The 23,735-nt window shown below is 43.7% G+C and overlaps 1 protein-coding gene across 15 annotated transcripts in view; it reads right to left on the reverse strand.

Annotated features, from left to right (window-relative positions):
* Positions 1–23,735, reverse strand: part of LOC6558325 — an 87,611-nt gene that overhangs the window by 40,565 nt on the left and 23,311 nt on the right. For 8 of the 15 annotated variants that reach the window (XM_043215692.1, XM_043215691.1, XM_043215694.1 and 5 more), the window contains 3 exons: positions 5,919–6,064; positions 4,806–5,085; positions 3,685–3,816 (listed from right to left, as the gene is read on the reverse strand). In XM_043215692.1, coding sequence (XP_043071627.1) covers positions 3,685–3,816; positions 4,806–5,085; positions 5,919–6,064 — 558 coding nt within the window. Of the gene's footprint in view, positions 1–3,684; positions 3,817–4,805; positions 5,086–5,918; positions 6,065–12,387; positions 14,911–23,735 lie in introns of those variants that run through there. The other 7 variants (XM_043215681.1, XM_043215680.1, XM_043215682.1 and 4 more) reach the window with 1 other exon arrangement.

Raw genomic sequence — 23,735 nt, forward strand, 5'->3', positions numbered from 1 at the left:
GCGCACATGAAAATTGCATGAATTGCGTTTAATAAATTGCAGTCTCAGCAACAAATGAAACATTTAATAAGACCACCGTTTTAAATTTCGATGCAAATCCAAAACAAATATGGAATGGCTAGAAAAACAATTGCTGAACTAGGTGCTGTATGAAAAATTTAAAACCATGCCAGCGACGATTTAAAAACACACAGACCGCATTCGACCAACTATTATAATGGGCTTGGAAGGGGCTGTTCTGCGCTGGGCGTAACTATGGATGGGCTGATGTTGGGTGGGGTGGCGTTTGCTATTGAGCTGAAATGACAGCCGCCATTGCAAATTGAAAGCAGCAGGCAAGTGAGCCTTGTTTAGACTGCGCGCCATGGCAATTGCACACGAGCCACGGCAACTGGGAATAAAAAGCAGTACCAGCGGGGCGAAGCAAGAACTGGGTGCAAGGTATGTGTGTCTGTGTGTGTACGTGTAAGGCAGGACACGTTGGGAACATGGCGAGTGGGAGATGAGGGGGTCTGCTCGTAGGAGTCGTAATTAGAGCGTAAAAACCAGAGCGTACGAAAAACCAAATGCGCTCGGGCAGCTACTACTATTTTTTTTATTTTGTTTTATTTTTTTAGTTCTACGCTTGCATAGTGTGTGTAGGTGTGTAGGTGTGTGTGTGTGTTGGTGTGTGCAAGTGCTTTATGCGAAAAGAAAATAGATAGCTAGCGAAAAACTAGAAAAGCTAAAGCAAACGAAGCGAAGTGCTGCCGCTGTCCCCCACTGACACATATATGATTATTTCCGAAAGGTGACAGCTATAAAAAAGAAAGGGGCAAACAAACAACTGTACGTGGTAGTAGCAGGTGGGCAGATGTTGCATGCAACACCAGCATACACAAAGTAGGCGGCAAAGACAAAAAGCGTAGACAACACTGTTGCTCTTTTCAGCCACGCCTTCGCACCGACCATAAAATTGTGATAGGCAGCAAGCCCAACTCATCCTTGGTACGATTCTTTTATAATTTCATTCAGAGCAACAGCATTTTGGCCGTCTTTTTCTTCTATTTTATGACTTGGGGTCTTTGCTCGGCCTGCGGCACTTTAATATTTGCCAGCACATTATTCTTTCCTTAGTTTGCACACGAAATTAATTAACAACAAATGCGAATGCATATCCAAAATAGTAATGCAAATGCAAATGCACTCCAGCAGCTCATTTAATTAATATTCATCCGGCAAACTTTAGCAAATGACCAGGCACGGAAAAAAAAAACAGAAAACAAACAAAAGGGTGCCCAAGCTGAGGCCCAAGGGAGGCGTGGCACTTGAAAACTAAACTAGCTGACTGTGAAGTGACTCTTGTGACAGTCTCGGACTTTGCCCAGCGACCACATCGCAATAAACCAAAGCAATCCGGAAAAACAGAAAGAAAAGGAAATCATCAACAACAACTAGTTGAAAACTTGAGAGTGGGAAAGTGGACAGAAAAACGCAGCGTTCAAGGAAGTAATTATGGTTTATCCAAAGGGACAGATATCCACGACCAGCCAAGCAACAACTGGAAGGAGAGCAACATCAACAACAACAACAACAAAAATTATAGCGAGAAAATGAAAGGAAAACGAAGACTGTTCATAACATCAAACTTCAACTTTAACGTGTAAGGGAGAAAAAATAAATTAGAAAAGGGTCGAGACGCAAGGGAAATGCGACAGAGACGAATGAATGAAGTCAGCGCAAACTGAAGAGAAGAGAACAGAACAGAATAGAATAGAACAGATAACAGCACGGATAAGATGAACTAAGTAGATGGACCGACAAAATAATTGTCTTTAGTAGTTGCACTAACAAACAACAATAACAACTCACTGAGACAGTCAGTCAGTGGCTGACGGTAAACTATGGCGAGTGCAATTCTCAACAGCAGCATAAATATTGGTTTAGTTGATAGTGCTCGACTAAAAGATACTGTGTGTTGAGATAAAAACTGAAATGTATTTGTGGAAAATTGATATAATATATTGTTAAAATTGCCATAATCAATCAATTGACAATTACGTAATTAAAGCCAGAACATATATAAATCAGATCCAGACTTATGGCAATGGAAATTATAAGGAACATAATTTATGGCACATAGTTATACTCATATATATTTACTAGAAGAAAAACAGCTGTAAATTGCAGGCCAACAAATGGCCGCAAGTTTTTATGCCTGCTGCACTGCAAATGGTAAATAATAAAAAAAAAATACAAAAATAAAATAAGAGATTTTTTATAACTGACGGCGGAGTGTGCTAACAGGACCCTCCACACTCTTCTCAAATACAACTACCTCTCTTGGGAGTTTATTCAGCCATTTATTGTGTGGCAAGTGCAGTTTCTTGTTCTTCCTCTATCTCTCTTCTGCTGCTAAACAGCTTGAGTTCTATTTGGTTTTCTGTTTGTGTTTTTGCTTTCATCTTGGCCTCTCAATTTTGCTACGACTAGGATTTCTTGGGTAGATGCTGTTGTTGCTATTATTGTTGGCCGCAAAGTTGTGCAAATAAATTGCAATGCAGTCGGCGGCAAGAAACAAATGTTGGTGCTGTGAAACCGCGACGCGAAATTGATGGGAAATTGATTTGAAAGCAAATACATAAGCAGGAGCACCAAGAAGCCACCGAAAACAGGCAGCGCATAAATCTTTGGGGAGCGCCATACTGAGAAATTGGCTAGCAATTCTGCTTGTGGCTGAAATTGAGAAATTGGATGGGAGAGTGTGTTGGGCGGCAAGAGGTGAGTTGGGGGTGGTGGCCAAATGCGTTTATTGTGTCTTTGCCTGAAAGTTGGGAGTTGAGTCGAGTTTAGAAATCATCGCGAATTGATGTATTCGTACAATTTGGCTTTGTTGTTGATTACTTTAACGACTGATTAGGTGCTGAAATATACAGAAACATGCTCTGAATATCAATGATGTGCTGGTGTTGCTGTTGCTGTTGCTGCTTGCCTGCTTCTGCTGTGTGCATCTAGCATGAAAGAAATAAAGTTTGCCACAGCTCAAATTGAATGTACATGAGTAGAGCTTGTAGATAATTTTATTGATTGATTTAATGGTTTTACTTGGATTTATTTGTGTTGATCTTTTCGATTGCCACGAATTTGTGAGAGTGCCAGGTGCACATTCTCAATAATGTTTCTACTTGGAAACGCAACTTACAAATAGCATTGGCTACTACAAAGCGTATCAACTAAACTCAGCAATGTAAAATATAAGTGTGTACATCAGTTATGGTTTGGCAGCACTACGACTATTGTTAAGGGCGTTCACCTAAAAGTGAATGTATAATCAAATCAGTGTCAGCAGCGAGTACATATGCCAGCCCGATGAGTTCATAATTCATGGAATTTACATGTCTTCAGACTTTTTTCCATGTCATTTTCATAATAACGCCGTCAGCATTTGAGCATTTGAGTTTGGAAATACTACAGTCGGCAAACAGCTTTTATGCTCAATACACAATTTCAATTCTCATCTCTTGAATTTGCGCTGAAGGCACTCAGCAATTTCCTTGCAAGGTGAAAGTGGACGGCAATAATTCAAGTCAATATACACATCCAAATGCATACACACATACTCAAGGTATGTTCAACAGGAGTAGCAACAACTATTTCCACACGACAGGTAGAGTGATTGGGGGTATGTTGCTGGCATTCACTTACCGATTCAATGGCCTTCTCCAGGCGAAAGATCTCCTCCTGCAGCAGATGCAGTGTGCCCGTTTTGCCGCGATGACGTGCGAATGCAGCGGCACAGGCGCTGTGTATGCTATTCACCCAATTCTCCAGCTCCACCTGCGAAATGAAAGAGTGAAAAAGTCAGAGAGTGTGAGAAAACTGCCGTTGCATTGTGCACATAGAAAAATGGATGCTCTTGAATGTAGGAAATTTCAATTTTTTTGGTTTCTATGGCATACTTTTTCTTTGAGTGTAGTTGTTACAAATTGCAGCGCCAAATGCACCGCAAGCAAATTTGATGCTGCTCCCCAGAGCCAAATGTCAAATTTGTTGCTATCGTCGCTGTTGCTGTCGTCGTCGTTGTTGTTGTTGCTGTCGTTGTCGTTGGTGGCTGACTATCAGTTATGTAAATTTAATGACAAATCACTGTGGCGACCAGGTCAAACGCTGTCAACCTGGCAGCCAGCAAGGTAAATCAGTTTTGGCCTTTGAGACATGTAACAGTTTAGGCACAAGGACCAAGCAGCCAAGCTGCTAGGCAACCAACAACTATTGGTTCTAGGCAATCTGTCCTTTGGCTGTCGAGCGAATCCAACCTCAATCGCACTTTAAGCCTGGCGATTTGCATTTGAGCCATTTTTGTATGTGTGTGTGTGTGTGTGTGTGTGTGTGTGTGTATTGGTGTGTGGCACACATTTTGCATGGCGATTGCGAGTAAGGTTTGTTGGAAGCCCGCGAGCACTGAACTCAACACCACACACACACACACACACACACACACACATATGCGTAGCTGCCAGATGGAAATCCTTGGTATTCTTGCGCAAGCATACGTTCGCTCAATGACTCGACGATGTCGTCCAAGTCCAAGTCTTGTTTGTCAATGTTGTCGTCCTGCTTGGTGCCTGGACAAGGCCAGCTTTTATGAGATATGCTGCCTTTGGGCGATATGGGAGGGAGGCAAATGTCTTCTTTTTTTTTTAATTGCAGCATGGCAAGTCTTACGCTTGAAGGACCTTGTCAGGTTTATTGAGCACACTACGCATCATATCCTGCAGACGGATGCAGCCAACACTTCCACGTTTCACCATTTCTTCGATACTCACCTGACAGGGCGCCTGGAACAGATAGGCATCACCGAATGCGGTGCTCAGACAGAATATATAATCGCGCTTGGGATGCTCCGGTATCGGCTGCATAATTGCGCCGTCCACAATAATTAAATGCTTGGGCGCCGCCTCAACGCTGCGACCCTCGCGCGAATCGCACGGATAGAAGAGGAGCGTGGTACCCTTCAGGCATACCCAATAGCCCTTCCAGCCACGTTTGCGAGCCAGCTCGATTTGATGCTTCTTACGTAGTAACCATTTCTTTACCGATAGAAAGCTGCAAACGGAAAATTAAATTAAATATATACATATATAGTTATAAGCATGCAGCTAATAAGCCGGACGACAAAATGAAATCGAAGAAAAGTTTATAAATATAATTTACTGAAAAGGGGGATAAATTGCTTGCAGCATTTAAAATGCGGCATTCAATCATCAGAAATATATTGCATCAATAAACTATGTACATGCCACAAACAGTTGAAGGATATTTTCTAAGTTTCTAATTTTAAAGATATTGCTTACATTTTTCTTCTATTGAGCATGTTTGAATTCATTTTTATTTAAGATAAGAATGTGGCAACTGAGGGAATAGCTTTTAAGAGAATTTAAAATAAAGTTGTACTATAATCAGCCATCTAATTTAGGGGTTTCCTCTGGTTTATTATATGAACTCGAATTATTACTTTGTATCAAAAGAGAATAGGGAATTTAGGCTAATTAGCTGAAAAGTAACACTAAACGTGCAAGTCGTGTGGCCTCAAAGAGCTCAACTCTTATTACGCTCAAAATCTCCATTTTTGTGGCTGTTTTATAATCTCCATGGATTTGCACAATGTGGGCATACACATACTTTATCATATCTGACTGATAGGGAGAGTGAAATGCGTTTTGCCGTAATCGCTGTAAATGATATGCCAAGCCATTTGCTACTTTATTTATGATGAGTATGCTGTTGCTGCTGTTGGAGCACACACGTGACTGCTACTCGCTGAATGGAATGCCTCGGGGAATACATTCGTGCCACTGATTACTGGTAGTTAGATAAGGATTGGGGTTGGGATTGGGACTGGGGCTGGGGCTGGGGCTGGTGTGCATTACTTAACTTACCCAGCTTTACGCACAGCGCCCGTGCAGTTGAAGGAGGATGCAGCGGTGCCAGTGGCCTTTGCTTTATATGGTGACGCCATGACACTTTCGCCATCATCTTCATCCGATACGGCAGTAGTTAGGCTCATTCGATCATCGTCCGAGATCTGCAAATGGACGCAACGAACAGATAGCGTGTTAAGAATGTGATATCAGCAAATGAATTGCAGCTACAATATATGGTTGTATATTTGTTGTTACTGGCAACGGGCAACGATAAAATTCAATCAACCTGGATAATAATTGAAATAATTAAGTCATAATTAGCAGTGCCAGTCAGGCAAGTTCCTCACACTCAAGCACACACAATCACACAAAAGTCAACCCGACACGAATCGTATCGTCCCGTAAGCTATTTGAAACCAATAATGGTTGACTGGCTCGGCTCCTTGTTGCTGCTGTTGTTGTTGCTGTTGCTGTTGCCGTTGTCACTGCCGACAGCAACATTTGTTACGTATGTCGTCGATAAAGCAATTTGTCTTCTCTCGCTTGCATTTTTAGTGAAGTTGGCAACATGGGACATGGGGAAGCCAGAAGAGAACGCGGTGAAAAAAGAGCGGGCAACGGATGGACAACAATTGACAACTACGAAACGACTCAGAAAACGAATCGAAAAGAAATAGCAGCAGGGAGAAGGAAGTTCAGGCAATGCCAAACAGTTACTTGTTCATTTTATCGAGACAGATACTGACTACACTTTGATAAAGAACCAGCCGCTGAATTTAAAAAGTTTGCTAGAAATAAACTTACGAATTAAAAACTCTCAAGAGATGAAATCCGTGTCGCTTGTCGGCAATCTCAAAACTATATTATAAATATATATTACTGACTTGTAATTTTAAAAGGTAGGTTTTGCTGCCAAAAGTATGGCAATTGTCTAAATTACAGGGTACATATTTTTCGGTAGTCTAGTAGCGAGCATTTCATCAAAAGCCCGGTTCGAGAACCACTGCTCTGCCTCTGCCTCAGCCTCAACCTCAACCTCTCTCTCTGTCACTGCCTTGGCCAACCTCCATGCCGACTTCCTTCCGTTCTCACCACACAGCGCCCAGTGCGCCAATTTCTGCTTTCGCAACAGGAAAACAGTGAGGAGGGACGGAGTGAGGGGGTGGGGAGGGCGGGTGGCAAAGCAAGCGGCGAGCGGCACGTGAGGATAAGGGTGTTTCAGCTGGTCCGTGTGGGAATCAAATTGAGGCAACGAAGCGCTGAGGCCGTAGTGCTGCTATTGCTGCTACTTCTGCTTCTGCTGCTGTTGCTACTGAGCGCTCTACGTGTCCCGCGTGGCAATAAAAATTGGTTTGCCCATTCATTCGTTTCAATTGGGTGGTAGTACACTCTGCCCCACCCATGCCGTCAGCCCGCTTGCCACTTGCCACCCTGCCACCCGGTACGCCCACAATGTCGCTCACTTGCTGGTTCATGCCATTTTTATTTGAGTTCCCAAGGAAATCAATTTACAATGTGTTTATTCGTTTCGTCTTCGCTTCCTGCTGCTGTTTGGACGGAACGACAGAATCGTCAATGCCTTGGCCCAATTTCTTATCTTTCAGTTACTACGATACAACCCACGCACATGCCACGTCCCTCCCCTTTCACGTTTCTGTCAATTTTCAAACATTTTTGCTCATATGCATGTTTTACAAGTTATTTATTTGACTGCCCCGATGCGTCATGGGGGGCCGGCGACTACAGCAAGTTGGCAACTGTCAAGTGGCGTGTGGCGCTTATGTTTGCACAGCAGCCACGCCCCAATGCTCAGCAGTCGTTCGCCCTTTTTGTATGTTGCAAACTCATGTGTGTGCTTAACCCACAAGTGACGTCGTCAACGTTGTCGGCGTCGTCGTCAGTCGTTTGTCGTTGGCCAAGTTTAATCAAATTTTATATTAATCGAAGGAGTGCAAAGGCATGCAAATACCCAAACGTGAGCTGCCTGAGTGACTCTCCGCTCTCTGGCAACATAAATATTTTCTTACTCGAAATTGCCGAAAATAAAAAGGCAAACCCAACCCAAACCAACCCAACCCAGTAGCAGCAGCAGCATCAGATCAAAGCGGCACCTTTTGTGGCAAGAGGTTTTCGGCTTTGGGGCAACCCTCATTGATTCGTATTGAGTTGCATCGCTTGTAACTCTGATTAATTGGGAATGCTATATATAAAGAACATTGGGCAAGAAGTGGGTTGAAATAGTTGCTAAAATATTGTGTGCAACATTGTAAAAATTTTATTTTTCCTGTACGCAATAAATTTTCAACCGGCTCTATTATACATTTTTAACAATGACTCTTTTTAATTAAATACGGCAATTCCGTAACTCTATGACAGTGCTGTAAAACTGAAACTGTTTTCTAAAGTTGATACTGCCAGTTTGCATCAAGTTTCGATTCGATACAGTTTGGACAAAATTATTTTACAACATATTCCATTTCGAGAGATTGTTCTGTTTAAATTACTAGCCGAGTGGCCTCAATCATCATCAAAGAGCACTCCCCATGCACCCACTCCCTCGACCCACCCACTCTGCCGCACTGCCCATTGGGCCAACATTCAACTGACAACATTTATTGCGCCAAATGAAATAGTTTCCGCTTGCTCAATGAAGTTTTTCATGAAATCATCAAGCCGAACGGAAGCTGTCGAGCGGAACTGGTTTGGTTCTGTTGCAAGCAGCAAGTAGATGGCAGCCCAGGCAACCCAGGCAGGAGAGTTGTGCTTCGAATTCTTTCAAATTAAAGATAATAAGCTAACAGTTAGTTGTACTTTTCACAAAAGTCACTCCATCGGTTACTAAGCAGAGCAAAATACTCGGAACAATCGACGCTAATGTAATGGAAAACTCTTTAGAATGCTGCTGTCGAAAGTGGCGACCAGAATGAAAAGGACACAATTCGGTTGAATTAACGAGTTTTGTACCTTTTACAAACGATTACTGTGCATCTACAATTGTGTGTATTATATATATATATATATGTCTGTGTGTATGTGTCTTCACGGACAAACAATGGGCACACCCCAAAAAAGGACACGACAGTTTACAAGCACCAAATCTCGACGTCGACTGATTGGCCTAGCTGAAATGGTTACAATTTGTGCACAGACCCAAAGAGTTTGTCAAATGATTCATGAATTTTTAATTGATATGACCCGACTGTCAGTCCCTCACTCATCGCCGCCACCCATTGTTAAAGCTTTGTCGAATTTCATCAGTTTTGGGCTGACTGGCTGACAATGGGCTGAGCTTGGGGCACACTCTACGTTATGGTCTATGTGTGTCTCACATGGGTAAGCCTAAATGGGCAACCTAAAACACGCACACACACACACACACACACACACCCACACACAACAGATTAAATGCCTATGGTCCTGATCCCCCCATCACTCCCCCTGCTCACCTGATTACTTTGGCCTAATATGCCATATCTCAGCATCAGTGCAAAATCAAAATTCAATTTACGCACACACGCACGAATCCCAGACGGAGGCAGGGACACGCCCACTTGGGGTGACACACCCTTATCCAAGAGCCCCAGACAGGTGAGCCTGAGTCGGAGCTGCGTTTTCTAATCAAGAATTGATTGTGATCCCTCGATGCGGCTGTCGTTCACGTTTCATCCATAATTATCAATGACTTTTGAATGTCAAATGTGAGAGTTGCCTGCCATTGGCACCTACTACATCCCAATCCAAGTCCCAATCCCAATCCCAAGCTGCACACTCCATACTCCTCTCTCCCCGTAACACTCCAACTGCTCGGTAACAGCACACGCCGCAGCTCTGTCCCAAAAAAGGAAAAATCATTTCATTTGTCGCTGTCGCTGTCAAAAATTACAATATTTGATAGAGTGTTTACGATGTTGTTGCTGTTGCTGTTGTTGCTGTTGTTGTTGTTGTTGTTGCTCGTCTGGCACAACAAACATTCACGTTCACATTCGCACAATTTCACATATGTAAGCAAGCATTTGCTTATGTGTAGGGTTGCCAGCTGTCGCGAGAAGAAAAACTGCAAATTCGTGGCACGTTTGCTTAAGTGACTTGAGTGAGACATTAAAGGAAAGTACTTCTAGCGTTGTCAGAAATTCAAAAATGGAAAAGCTGCAGCGCATTGCAAGTGTTAAAACTCTCCCCACGATACATTTTCTTAAGCATTCATTTTCTTTACAGTTTCTTTTTGGGGCAACATCTTAGTCACAAATGAAGCTGTCTAAGCAGATGCCGTCGCAAGCATTCAAATCTGCAGTGCACTGTGCAGAAGCAGCGGGCAAAAGCAATTTGGCATTAACTGTAAGATGGTATTTTGGGATTTTCGGCAATGATTAAAACGGAAATACTCCACCCTCTAGCTAAGCGATTTGGGGGTAAGGCTTAGAGACGTTAGACTTGGCAAGTAGATAATCAAACAGGTAGCTGCCATGTCATTCGCATTTGATTAAATGTGCGCACTGAGAGATGCTTAATAGTAATTGGTTTGAGAAGCGGATGGAAAGCATCGGTTTAGCAACAGATCAATCAAAACTAACAAGGAATTCAGGTGAGATAAAGGTAAGCAGGTGCCACTGGCAGCTTCTATCCACTCTTTAATAACTATATTCTGCTGCCTTCAAACATTGTTGAGCACAAATATTTTATATAATTGATTAAGTTAAAGAAATATGTATATATGTCTTCAAATCCAATTACCATGAATTACTTTGGCTAATTATATTTTTGCCAAGTTCGTATCTTATTCAGAATCTTATCTGTCAAAGGAACGATTGTCATCCTCTCTTATCTAAATTAATAAATCTTTTAGCTCGCCTTATCTCACTATTTTTCAACATGTCTCCCTTTTTGTGTGCTCAAACTGGCAGCTAATAACATTCAATTGAAAGTCAAGAGCCGTAGCATTTGATAATCTAATATCCTTTTTGTTGATCTGGCAATTAATTAATATGCAGCGTGAGATTCAAACTCGTTCTTTTGTGTGTGCTGAATTCAATCTGTGTTTGTTGGCCCCTGTAGTTTCAGTTCGTAGTAGTTACACTCTTTGATATTGGTCAAGTAGTGCCAAGTGAGCTGCACCGTTTGCAAATGCTTGCTCAGTTGCCATGGATACAAGATACTAGTTACCAGCTACCAGATACAAGATACAAGTGCTTTACAAAGCTACACAGTGCAATCGCATGAATGCAGGCACTCATAGATTATGGCATGCCCGTTTGGACAAGTTCTCAAAACCCAATAGATACATGCATAGGTACATATGTATGTACATATATGCTACAAATAGCCTTTATCACTTTGCAACTGTGATTCATGTGAATTCCAATCAATGCCATTCATTATCCAAAAAACTAAATGCGAACAGTAAATGAAAATGCCACCCAATCACCATCCTACCCTTACTTTGTGTGTGTGCGTGTGTGTGTGTGTGTGTGTGTGTGTGTGTGCTAAGAGCTTTTTTGGCTTGGGCTAATGCTTTAATTTATTGCCTGCCTCCTTTGTGAGCACGGCTAGCAAGCAAGCTGCAAGGAGCAGTCAGGAGCAGGAGCAGGAGCAGGAGCTTGTGTTGCCTTGCCTGGTAGCTCGACCGTGAAAAGGATGTTTTGGCTTTGATCAACGTTTTGTTAGGCAGCCAAAATGAATTTGTCGCAGACAGACAAACGGACATCAGACGACAACACCGAACGGAACGTTGCGACAATACATTTAAGTCAAAGAGCTTGAGCAGCTTGAGTGGGGATGGACGGGCACGAGTGTTAGGGTGGGACCACCCCTTGTCACTAGACATTCAAGCGAGAGCTCAAAGTTAAAGCGGCAGTCAACCGATTTGTTCAAGAGTTGAAAATTGAGACAGCTACTTATCAATTTAATATTTTGGGTGATAAGGATTTTAAGTGAAAAGTTAGCAAATTATTGAGAACATATTTCGAAAGGGAAATTGTCAAGAAACTTAACACAAACTGTCAGAAACTGCATAATTAATAGCAACATGTATATCCGTTTATGAGTCAGATTTCTTAAATTTCCATAAAGTTTTTAATGAGCAAGAAAAAACTCTAAAATAATGAATAAGTTCTGGCATCATACAAGTCAGATTATAAGTGACAGTAAAAAGGGTTTCTTAAGTAATTATATAAATGCGCATTGTATCTATTATTATAAATGGTTTAGATAATATTCATATATAAATATAAGATATTCAAATATATATATAATATTCATATATATCAGATATAGCATTAATAACATTTTTGACAAGTTGTAAAGCTAGTTCATAAAAATATATTTGTTGGATTGATTATAATTAAGAGATATATTAAATTTATTTATAAGAAATTTGAAGTGAATCACTGCAAAAGTAGCTGTAAAATCTTTAGTTTGAATTTAGTTTTGAACAACTTTGCTTGAAAATGTATCTGCTTGATACAATTTCACTTAAAATAAAGTTTACCTTGCGAAGGAACATTTCGTTGCACTGCTTGGCGGTGCTGCGCCAGTGTCGATGTCGATACCGTGAGTTGCCCAGCTTGAGGGTGCCCTGCAGATCTGCAGCTTCCTCGACCACCCGCCTGATGCACTGATACCGCAAGCGATTGCAACGATGAATGGGCTGCAGCGCAACAAGTCCATGCTCTGGCTCGGATTCGGCGCCGGACCGCACCTGATCCTCATCATCGTCCACCCAGGCGCTGAGCACACCCTCCACAAAATTGTACAGCAGCTGAATGTTGGCCTTCATGGGTGCCGAGCCCGATGGCACCTGCTCCGTCTTAATCAGCTTGCGATTCTGGCACACTTCACGCAACAGATTCTCGCCAAAGTGGACCGTCTTGTGGCGACGCCTTCGCGAGTTGAGTGACGCAGCCGAGGCGGATTTCATCAGTTTGCCGTTCCCGTTGAGTGCATGATGCAGATGATGCTGTGGCTGTTGCTGCTGCTGTTGAGGATACAAATCTAGCTGCTGAATGGGCTCCAGCCAGCCACGATTTGTTGCCATGCCACAGCTGGAAGCAGTTGAATCGCCACGCTGCAACGTATTCGGTTGCGAGCTACTGCGATAATGCTGCATATGGAAAGTGGGCGAGGCGGGCTGGAACTGCTGCTGCTGCGGCGGTTCCATTTCGAGTGGCGCCGGCTCAATGTCATCCAGCGTTGTGGGTGGCTGGGCGAGTGTGGTGCGCAGACGATTGAAATCGGCGGCACAACGAGGCAGTGAGTTGCACTTGGCGGCATTGAGGCATTTGCGATTCTGGCAGCTGAGCATCGGTGCACACGACCGACACTCATGACAGATGACCAGACGTCGCTCCGTCAACGGAGCAGGTGCATCTGCTAGTGGTTGTGGTGGTTGTGCTCCTGCGACTGCTGTTGCCGTTGGTGGTGGTGGTGTTGCTGTCGTTGAGGGCGTTGTTATATCGGAACCTGCTAATAGATGTGAAGGCACCGCATGCAACTGCACCTGGGCCAACTGCTGATGCCGCGCCAGATTCACGGAGCTCGCGGAGGAGGTGAGACAGCGTCGTCGCTGACACTCCTGGTAGCGGCAGTGCGGATCCGTGCAAATAGGCAGCAGCGGGCAGGCGGGATCCGTGCACGGCGATGGTGAGCGGGAACGTGGAGCACGCTCCGCACTCGAGGATTTGCGCTTATGTGCTGTGGAACGCTGTGCGGACATGTCCGTCACAGTGGCAGAACGTTGAGTCTGATGGCGACGCGAACGCTTGGACTTTGTGGTGCTACTGCTGGTGGTTTGGTGGTCCTTGGGCGGCGTTACTTTGGGCACATACTGATAGCGCTCCTTGTGCGGCTTGGCATACAGACGCTCCAGTCGCTCCTGCTGTCCGCTGCCGCTTGGCGCGGGCGCACCTGCACCTGCTCCTGTTCCTGCTCCGCTGCTGACCACCTCACTGGCGGAGTGACGCAATCGACGCTCGCGAGAGCGTTCCTCGCGCCGGCGCTGCTCCTGGCAGAGCGGCGTATGGGTGGCAGTCAGTGGAGCAGGCACATCATAGCCACTGGGCACGGACACAGGCTGTTTGCCCAGTGATTGCAGCTTGTGCAGCGGATACGCAATCCACTCGAGAGTGGGCATCGCTTGCTGCAACTGCTCCTCCCCACTATCAGCATTGCTGTGACCCAAGGAGTGTCGCTTCCGTTGCAACGTTGCATGATGCACCTGTTCGCTCCCGATCGCAGCAACCTGATCCTCCTGCGAGTTGGATCGGGGTGCAGCGCCGCTGCTGCCATTCCGACGATGATGCGAGCGTCGCGTGGATGATGAGGATTTGCCGCCGCTCACGGCCACAGTTGACTGCATCTTTGTCAGCCACTCGACGATGTCCGTCTTGAGCAAGGATACCTCGCAAGGACCAGAACTCTGGCGCGAGAGTGGCTTCTTCAGCAGCTCTGCAAGAGCTTTCGCATACGCCGAACTCACCGGTTTCTCTGCGGAAGATTGGCGTTCGCGCTGACGCGGCAAATGCTCCAGCAACCAATCGGGCAGTTCGTCCTTGAGCACGGTAATCTCACTGGGGCCGGAGGAAGTGCGCGCGGGCGCTGGAGCCGTTGGCTGTTGCTTCTGCAGCTTGAGCCATTCGATGGTCTCCTCACGCACCTGTCCCCCCTCCGCGGAGCGTGCAGAATGGCGCTGCTGCGCCTTTCTATCGAACCACTCCAGTTGTGGTTCGGGTGCCGCCTGTCGTAACGCACTCTTCGGCATGGTCACCTCTTCGGCGCTTTTCTGCCGTCGTGGCGGCAACTGTGGCCGCTGCTCGGGCAGTCGAACATAGTGTGGCACAGCGGAGCTTTTGCGCTTGATACAACGCTGCTCCATGGTGTCCTCGTCGCGGGCACGCACCCGTCGCGTGATCTCAAAGATGTCTCCATTGATCTGATGATAGAACTTCTCCACCTCGACACCCCGTTCGAATTCCTCGCGCACACTATGCCGAGCCGGGGGGCGTGGCGGCGGCGGTGGCTCCTCTAGCGGGGGTGGCTTCTTCTGCTGCTGCAGCTTCTCATCACTCTCATCGGAGCTAGCGGCAGTCAGCAGTGCACCAGCACCGCCGCCATCAACAACCCAGCTTATGGAACGCTCAGCGCTTGAGTGTTGCTGCTGCTGCGATGATTTCTGTGGCAACTGTTGTTGTTGCTGTTGCAGCAGGCGATCGAGAGAGCCGTGATGCGTTGTTGATTTGAGGGCTGCCGCAGATTCGCCGAGCGATTGCAGCCGACATTGGGCATTGCAGATGCAGACGCCTGTCGAGCGCTTCTTGCTGCCAAAGCGAAATAGTTGACTGGCCAGCTGGGAGACGTTTTCGGTGAGACCCAAGCCGCCGCCGCTGCTGCTGCCGGCAGCGCTGCCACCGGCGCCCGCATCCCTTCCCGAGGCCGTTGTTGCTGTTGTCAAACGTGCCACCGGATGTGAGACGGGTGTAATGTCGACGATCACGCAACAGCAGTGTAGCGAGAAGGATTTCTTGGGATCGGTGGCAACGCTGCTGCTGTTGCTGTTATTGCTGCCGACGTCGACGGCGGCAGCAGCGGCAGCGGCGACTTCAAGTGAAGCGCTGCTGCTGTTGTTCTTGTTGTTGTTGCTTGTGTTGTTGTTTGTTTCACTAGCGTTGCGCTGTTCGTTGTTTGCCTGTTGCTGTAGTTGCTGATGTTGATGTTGTTGGTGTTGTTGTTGAAGTTGTTGTATTGGGGCGGCCAGAATGAATTACAGCAACAACAACAGCGCTGGCAGCTATGACAGTATGTGCGAATGGGCGTGAACGTGGACGTGGACGTGGGCGTGGCTAAATTGCTGTTGCACAGATGCGTTGTTGCTGTTTTTATTATTGTTGCTGTTGTTGTTGCTGTTTGTATTGCGTTTATTGTTGCTGCAGTTGTATTTATTGGATACGTTGTTGTTGTAGTTATTGTTGTTGTTTTGGTTGTTAATGCTGCCATGCATGTGGCTTCAGCTAAGGCACACACACAAGCACTTGCTAAACATGTGTGCGTGTGTGAGTGTGTATTTTGGTAATTTATTTAGTGATTAATTAAACTAAAAGCTCATTTATATAATGCAGTCATTTATTAAACGCTTCTTGTCGTTTTATATTTGTTGGGTTATTTTTATTTTGGCAATTTATTTATTTAACTGCGCATGTGTTTGTGTATGTGTATGTGTGTGTGTGTGGGTGTGTGTGCGTGTATAAATGTGGGTTTGTGTGTCTCACACACGTCGCACACATTTATCTATAATTAATTATTTTTACTTGTTGCGAATTCGCTGAATGGCACCACAGAAAAATTCGCTGAATTATATGAGTACTGAACACATTCGTTTTCGGGATTTTTTGTTGGTGTTGGGATTCGGTTTTTTTTTTTGTTTTTTTTTGGTTTGTTGTTGTATTATTTGTTTGCTTAACTGTTTATCGGTGCGTTGTTGCGTGCGTGTTTGTTGGCTTTGTCTTATTTTTTTTTATTTGTTATCTTATTTACAGTTAATTTAATTATATTTGGCTTTTAATGGCTGTGTTGTCGCTCGTTTGTTGATTTTGTTAAATTTTAATATTTATTTTGCATTTGAGTTGTTGCTATTGTTAATTTGTTATAATGCTTTAATTGCTGCTGTAATTATCGAATCAGACACTCACACAATTTTAATTTATGTGACTGTCAGCAAATACACATTTTGTTGCCTACTTTTCAGCTGGCCAACATTTGAGCAGCTTTCGTTGCCTACTTTTCAGCGCAGCAGCAGCCTTCAAATTTCGTTCTTTTTTCCAGATGCACATATTTCAGGGTTACGCTTTTGTGTGCATTTCGGTTTATTTATATAATATATGCATATATATATATTTTTTTTTATTTATTTATTTTTTTTTGGGCACAAGGACAACTAATCCTGGCCTGTCTGTGTGGGAGTGCGTATGTATGTTTGTGTTCGTATTATATCTGTGTCTACTGCCTTTAATTAGCGTAAAAAAGGACCAAAAGAAAACAAATAACACACACACACGCACACATCAACAAAGACAGCGTGTTGCTTGCTTTGCAAGTTTTTAAATTTAAACTTGCCCCAAAAAAAAAATAAAAATAGGGAAAAAATTGTATTTCAGTTTTATTATTTATTTTTTCATATTTTACACTTGTGTTATTTTAAAGTTTCGTTAGCTGCCTGTGGCTGAGGGGAGCGCAAGGGCAACGTGTATAAAAAAAAGTTTTTGCTCAACTCTTGGTGCGCAAATATTTTGTTTGTTATATTGCTAGCATAAATTTGCTGGCTATCTGCACACACCAGCTAGAGAGAGAGAGAGAGAGAGAGAGAAAGAGAGGGGAGAGAGAGGGGCGAGGGATGTAAGCAAGATGTGCATATATTTATAAGCGCATACATAAATACTTTTCTGGCCTGGCCTGGCGAATGCATAAATTTTCCCAACGTCATGTAGTGTGTGCGAGCCTCCAACTCACATCCTGTGTACCCCCACCACCCTCTTGCATGCTACCCACCTACCCCGGCAGCCCATACTCTTGACTTGTGCTTATGCAAAGCACAACATAGCAGTTGAAAAAGCAGTAGATGCAGAGCAAGAAGAAGAAGAAGCAGTAGCAGCAGAAATGCGCAAAGTTTTTCGGTCTGTTGCCAAAAGTTTGCTTGTTAAGTGAAAGGATTATATGATCCAGTATGATTTTTTTTTATATTTTTATTTGCTTTTTTGTGTTTTTTTTTTATTTTTGTTGTTGTTTAGTTGTTATGCTAGGCCCAGATAGGGGTAAAACTTCAAAAATAAAAAAAGAAGCAAAACTTTTCCTATTTTTATGTTATGCTTATGCCACTTTGTTGTCAGATTGTTGTTACTACTAGTGCTACTGCATCAGAGTGAGCCACATAGTGGGATTCTTGAGAAGAGAGCAACTAGCCACAGGCGCCTCGAGTGCTATGCTGATAGTTTTTATAGCCTACTTTCTTCGACTTAGAAACAAAACACAAACAATAAGAAGAAGACGCTGCAAGTTGCCAAATGCGAAGATGTGAATTAGTGCGTCTTAGTTGCCTGTTGTTGTTGCTGTTTCTTTTGTATTTTTGGAGTTCAGGCAGCAAGAAGGGGCACGATACGTGAGCGCGTGCACACACAAACACAAACACTCACACACACACACAAAGAGCAGCGAACGTTAAAGTTTCGGCCAGCTTGTAGCCGTAAGATGCGAGTTGCCGATAAGTTTAAGTTGCCATGTGTTTAGTTAAGATCTCCCTCGCACTCTCCCTCTCTCTATCTCTCTCTATCTTCACTGCACGTGTGTGTGAGCGTGTGGCAAAGCTCAACTAGTTGGCAACTTTGCTTGCGGAGGGCAGGGACTAGTACGCCTTCCCCGCACTTGAAAAGGTGCTTCAACGCATTTGTTTAGCAATTTTCTCTTGATTCGCCCAATAAAGTTAATTTCTGCGACCAAAGTTTTAGCCCCTCCAGCCTTAAATGACATTTTTATATGCGTGTGTGTGTGTGTTTTTTGTCTTTTTTTTCTGTTGTTTTGTATCTATGCAACAGTAATAAATTATTTCGATTGTTTTAGAAACACAAAAGTTTTTGGCAGTTTCCTTGGCGTCTATTTGCCAATAGGCAATAAGCGAATAAAGTTAACGTTTTCGGCAAGGGGTTTTTGTCTGTTTAAAATTGAATAACTAAATTATGAAGCAACTACAGAGATAAGCCGCCAACTCAAAAAAGTAACTCGATTAAGTTCTGCGCCATACTTTTATTTCTAATGGGAGTTCACTTTTTTGTTGAGATCTTTATACAGGCATTTGATTTTTCATTAGTTATATATTTTTTCTAAAAGTCTATTAAAGCTTAAATTTGTCAAAAATCTGCCTCAAAATTACTATTCGAATTACTACAAATATTACTTTAAATATTTAGTTTTTTTCGTTTGCGGCACTTAGAAGTAGGCAATGCATTTTAGCATATTTATTTAATATAGGTTGTTTAATTATGCATGTTTTGTGGCATACAGAAATATGCCATTTATTTAAAGGACTTGCAATAAATATTCAAAATATTTGTTAACAACTATGCCAACTGCCAAATTAATAATTGACATTAATAAAACTAATTTGATGCAACGCTTATTTTGAAACATATTCCCAGAAGCATATTTTCTAAAACAGTTGATGTGTGCGTGTTCGGGCAGAGTGGGGAGTTGGGAAATCCTATAAGTAGACAAGACTTGTTATAGAATTCTCAGAAGCTTGTTCAGTTGTTGTTGCTGTGGTTGTGTTGTGTTGTTGTGGCTGCCGATCAATTTGAAATCAAGGGACGCCGACTGCTGCTGGGACAAATAAATTAGATTTCCGCATAATTCGATGGGCAGCCACAGGGCACTAATGAGAGCGGCAGCAGCAGAAGCAGCAGCAGCAGGACGAGAGGGCAAAGGACACAACATGACAACATGTGTATTTGTGTGCTGTTGTTATTGTTGGTTTGCATTTATTTTTAGTTAAATAGATTTAAATGAATTTATCAACATGTTTTTAATGCATTTAATGTCAGCAGACATGCAGTCATAAATATAAATACGTTTAATGTTAGTGAAAACAACTGTCAAGCAGCAGAATGATGCAGCACATATATGCCACACTCCCTCTCACTCTCTTTCTCTCTCTCTTTCTCTCTCCCTCTCGCTCTCACTGGCCTAGCAGCAGCATCTGGCTCTCTCGCTTTGTCTCTGTGTATGTGTGTGCGTGTGTGTGTGTGTGATTGTGTGTCTGTGGCAGGCATGACGTTGATAATATCCTTGCACATGTATGACGTTGCTAGCTGGTTATCCTTGCAGCTGCTGCTGCTGTCGTCGTTACTGGCAACAGCCGCAGCAGCAATATGCCATAGCAATTGTTGTTGTTGTTGTTGTTGCTGCTGCTGCTGTTGTTTCTGCGCCCATTTGCTTGTTGATATGTATTTTATTAGCCAGCAAAAAGGAAAACTTTTTCTGCGTTGGCGATTTAAATTCTCGCTGCGCGTGCTAAAAATATAGGCAAGCAGCAACAACAACAAACAGCAACAGCAACAGCAATAGCAACAACAACAACAACAGAAGCTGCCTGGGCAACAACTACAGCACACGAATTCTAGACTCAAATCTCAAGCTCTCGAGTTCTTTGCTTTTTGTATTTTATTTTCTTTTTGCTGCCTTTGCCCCGCTGTTAAATGTCTATGTTTGTTGTTGCTCGTGTTGTTGCTGTTGTTGTTTGTATGTGTGTTAAGTGCGTTGGTATTTGCGTGTTTTTCTTTTCTTTTTGCTGTGTGTTTTTTTCGTTTTTTTTTTTTGCCATTGCCCCGCTCTGGTACACCAGCTGTGGCATTTTTCAACACTTTTTGCGTTCAGCTTGTTTGTATTTTTGTTGCTGTTGCTGTTGTTGTTGTTGTTTTCTTTTTGAGCAGCGTTTTTCGAAAACTTTACACTTGTTAATTTGCTTTTAATGGCGATTGGCCGAGCATTTTTCATTTGATTTCTGCACACACAAAAGCAGACAGCTAGCAAACACACACACACACACACACACACACATACACGCATACACAAACGCGCAATTTTTGGGCGGCTGCGTTTTTTTTTTTTTTGTTCCGATTTCGCTTCATTTCTTCGCATTTTATTTTGTATTTATGTATTTGTGTTTTTTGCTCATCTTTCCGTTTGCTTTTTGCGTTTAACTTGTGTGCTAAATTATATAGCCTGCGTCGATTTGAGCGCTGCGTGTGTCTGTCTCTGTTTGCCTCTGTGTGTGTGTGTGTGTGTGTGTGTCAGTGTTGCTGTGTTGGTATTCACATCTGTGTCTGTGTGTGTGTGTTGCCGTTTTGTAATTTGATTTCTTTGCCGCCCGACTCCCGCTGTGGCTGCTGCTGCTGCGGCTGCTGCTGACGCACTTTTCACACTTGACGGCGTGTGTCGCCACACAAAAACATGATTTCATTGCATTCGCATTTTTGAGATTTTCCTACGCTTTATTTTGGTTATATTTGGTTCGAGTTATTTGGCTTCTTGGAAGCACAGGCTCTGAAATTTTGCATTTGCTTTTGCTTTCTGTGTTCTATGTTTCGCCTCTCGCAACAAAAGCAAGTGCTTGAAGCGCGCTAACAGCTCGCGACGACGTTCCCGTTGTGACTGATTTTCACCACGCATCACAGCCAGCAACTAAGCTGACGCTGACGGTGACTGCGGCGACGGCGACAGGACAGAGCCGAGTGCCAAGAGAACGAACTCAAAGTGGACGACAATTGAAAGAGCGAAATATAAAACGTAAGCATTGCCATGCATACTATTTGCTCCGCTTACACTCTCTCTCTCTCTCTCTCTCTCTCTCTCCCTCTCTCATTCCCTCTCTGTCTCTCTCTCTTTTTATGTCAGGCAGCGGCAGCCTCGTTAGCATTCGTTTGTTTCATTGTTGTTGCTGTGCTGATACTGCTGCTGCTGCTGCTGCTTCTGCTTCTGCTCCTCGCCCCATTTCGGGTGTGCGTGTAGGCTTAGCCTGTACACACACACACACACAAAGAGGCGCACATACATACGAAAGCGGGTCGCTGCTGCGTGGACTGCTGCTCAAATTGTTTATAACAGAGTTTCGCCACATTTCGTATATAGTCGTTCGGTGCTTCGCCTTTATTTACGTAATCAGCAAAATCAAAAAGCTTTTCGCAGCATCCGCCGTTGTCGCTGTTCGCCGTGATTCTCTCTCTCTCTCTTCTTCTATCTATCTGTTTTAACTGGCAGGCAGTCACATGAGCGCGGTGAAAAGCTGCCTTCAAGCTTTCAATGCTCTCTTCAATTGAACTCCCATTAAGAGAGCATGATGCTGCTGGTTTAGTTAACAGTCCGTTTAGTCACATTATAAATCTCTGCGAGTCGCGCGACTGTGTGTGTATGTGTAAGTGTGTGCTATGTGCTCAAGTATAATTTACAAATCAGCCGACGACGGCAACGACGGCAACGACGGCAGCGACAACGACAACGACGACAACGTTGTCGACGTCATCAAAACCAAAATGCAGTTATAATGCACTCAGGCTGGCGCAGGAAGGGGAGCGTTGGGGCTTGAGTTTGAGTTTAGTTTGGAGTGGGGTGGTATGAGGGAGAAAGGAGCGAAAGCACGCTTGACAGCTGCCAGAGGGCAAGGCATATCTGGAAATCTCAAAGGTGTTTAGTCAACATGAGCAGCAACCACAATAACAACAACAGCAGCAACAACAACAACAGCCACAAGAAACTGAAGCTGAGGTTATGGTGCGGTAGGTCGGTCGCAGCAAAAATTAAATTTATTCATTGTTGTCTTTGGAGTCAGCCAACAAGAATCTGCTGCTGCTGCTGCTGCTACTGCTGCTATTTGTTGTTGTTGTTGCTGCTGCTGTGTGCACTTAGGATTTGGCTCTGGGGCATATTAAAGCTTTTGCAAATCGTAAACATAATTTATTTTGTTAGTCTCAGTTACAATTTTTTTTGCGGGTCAAAGGGGAGCAATGTCAACTTAATAGAATTGTATGGCAGCTACTGCGGCGGAAGCAACTTTTCTACAGTGTTGCAAGTTGACTAAAAAATTAAGTATACCATGTAAGTGTGTGTGTGTGTGTTGAAAAGTGTTTATGTCGCTATTAAAACAATTGCAACTATTTCAGCGCATAAAAGTAGGCAATATTTTCATGATGAGTGTTGAGCCCATAAAAGTAGGCAACAGTTGCCCATAAATTTGTATTTTAAACACAAGAGCAGTTTATTTTGACTTAATTACAGTCAAACGACACCAAAAACGTTGGCCCCCAAATAGGTCATAAAATATGCACCTTTTTAATATTTTGACAACGCCCCCGGAATGTGCAAAGGTAATCAGTAAGAGTCATTCGTATAATAGCTTAAGTCACATGCTGTGCCACGCCCACAAGCACACACAGACAAACACACCAGACAACAAGAGAATTATCACACATACGCAGTTTCAGTTACAGCACATAAATATTTTTCTTTCACCATAAGAAAATATCTCGAAATATGTTTAATAATGAGATGGGCCAAATATTGTTCATGCATATCCGTAAGTTGCAAGGGAAGGCAGCTCGGGGAAAGGGATGGGGTGGGGGGAGGAAGGAGTGGTGTAGCGAATGCTATGCGAACTATGGATCCAGCAGCAGTGGCAGCAGCAGCTGCGAGAATTTGTATGTGTGAAAACTGTAAAAGCAGGCAATAAGCTGCAGAAAATCTACATAAGTCGGTCAAGGACACTGCAGAAGGCTGCGGCTGCCACCAAATTGCCTTTAAATATAATTATTTTCCTTTATGCGTCAGTGACAGGCGCACACATACATACACATATTTGTGTCTGGGAGTGTGTGTGTGTGTGTGTATGTCTGAGTATTGCTGAACTGCTGCCTGCTAGCGACATTTACATTAGTACTACAAACACACACACTAACACACACACACAGACGCACACACACACACACAGTGAGACATACGGAGAGGAATACGTAGAATAACTGTACAGAGCGGCATCATCCATCGCATTTCGCTTGTAGATACTCAGCCAGATAAGAAAAGACACTTTTATGACGTCAGTAAAGCATTTTAGGCCCACTTTTTTTTCCTTTTTCGTTTTTGCAGCCTGACACAAAATGTTGCCAGTGTTGCTGTAGCGCGCGCAAAATATCACCATCGCCAGCAGCAACAACAACAAACAATAATAACAAAAAGAGAGAGAGCGACCGACGCGTTTGTTCTCTTTACTAGGGACTCATGCTGTGAAAGAGCGCAAAGCTTTTACACTCT

Source organism: Drosophila grimshawi, unplaced genomic scaffold, assembly GCF_018153295.1.
Source record: "Drosophila grimshawi isolate 15287-2541.00 unplaced genomic scaffold, ASM1815329v1 contig_44, whole genome shotgun sequence".
Lineage (NCBI taxonomy): Eukaryota > Metazoa > Arthropoda > Insecta > Diptera > Drosophilidae > Drosophila > Drosophila grimshawi.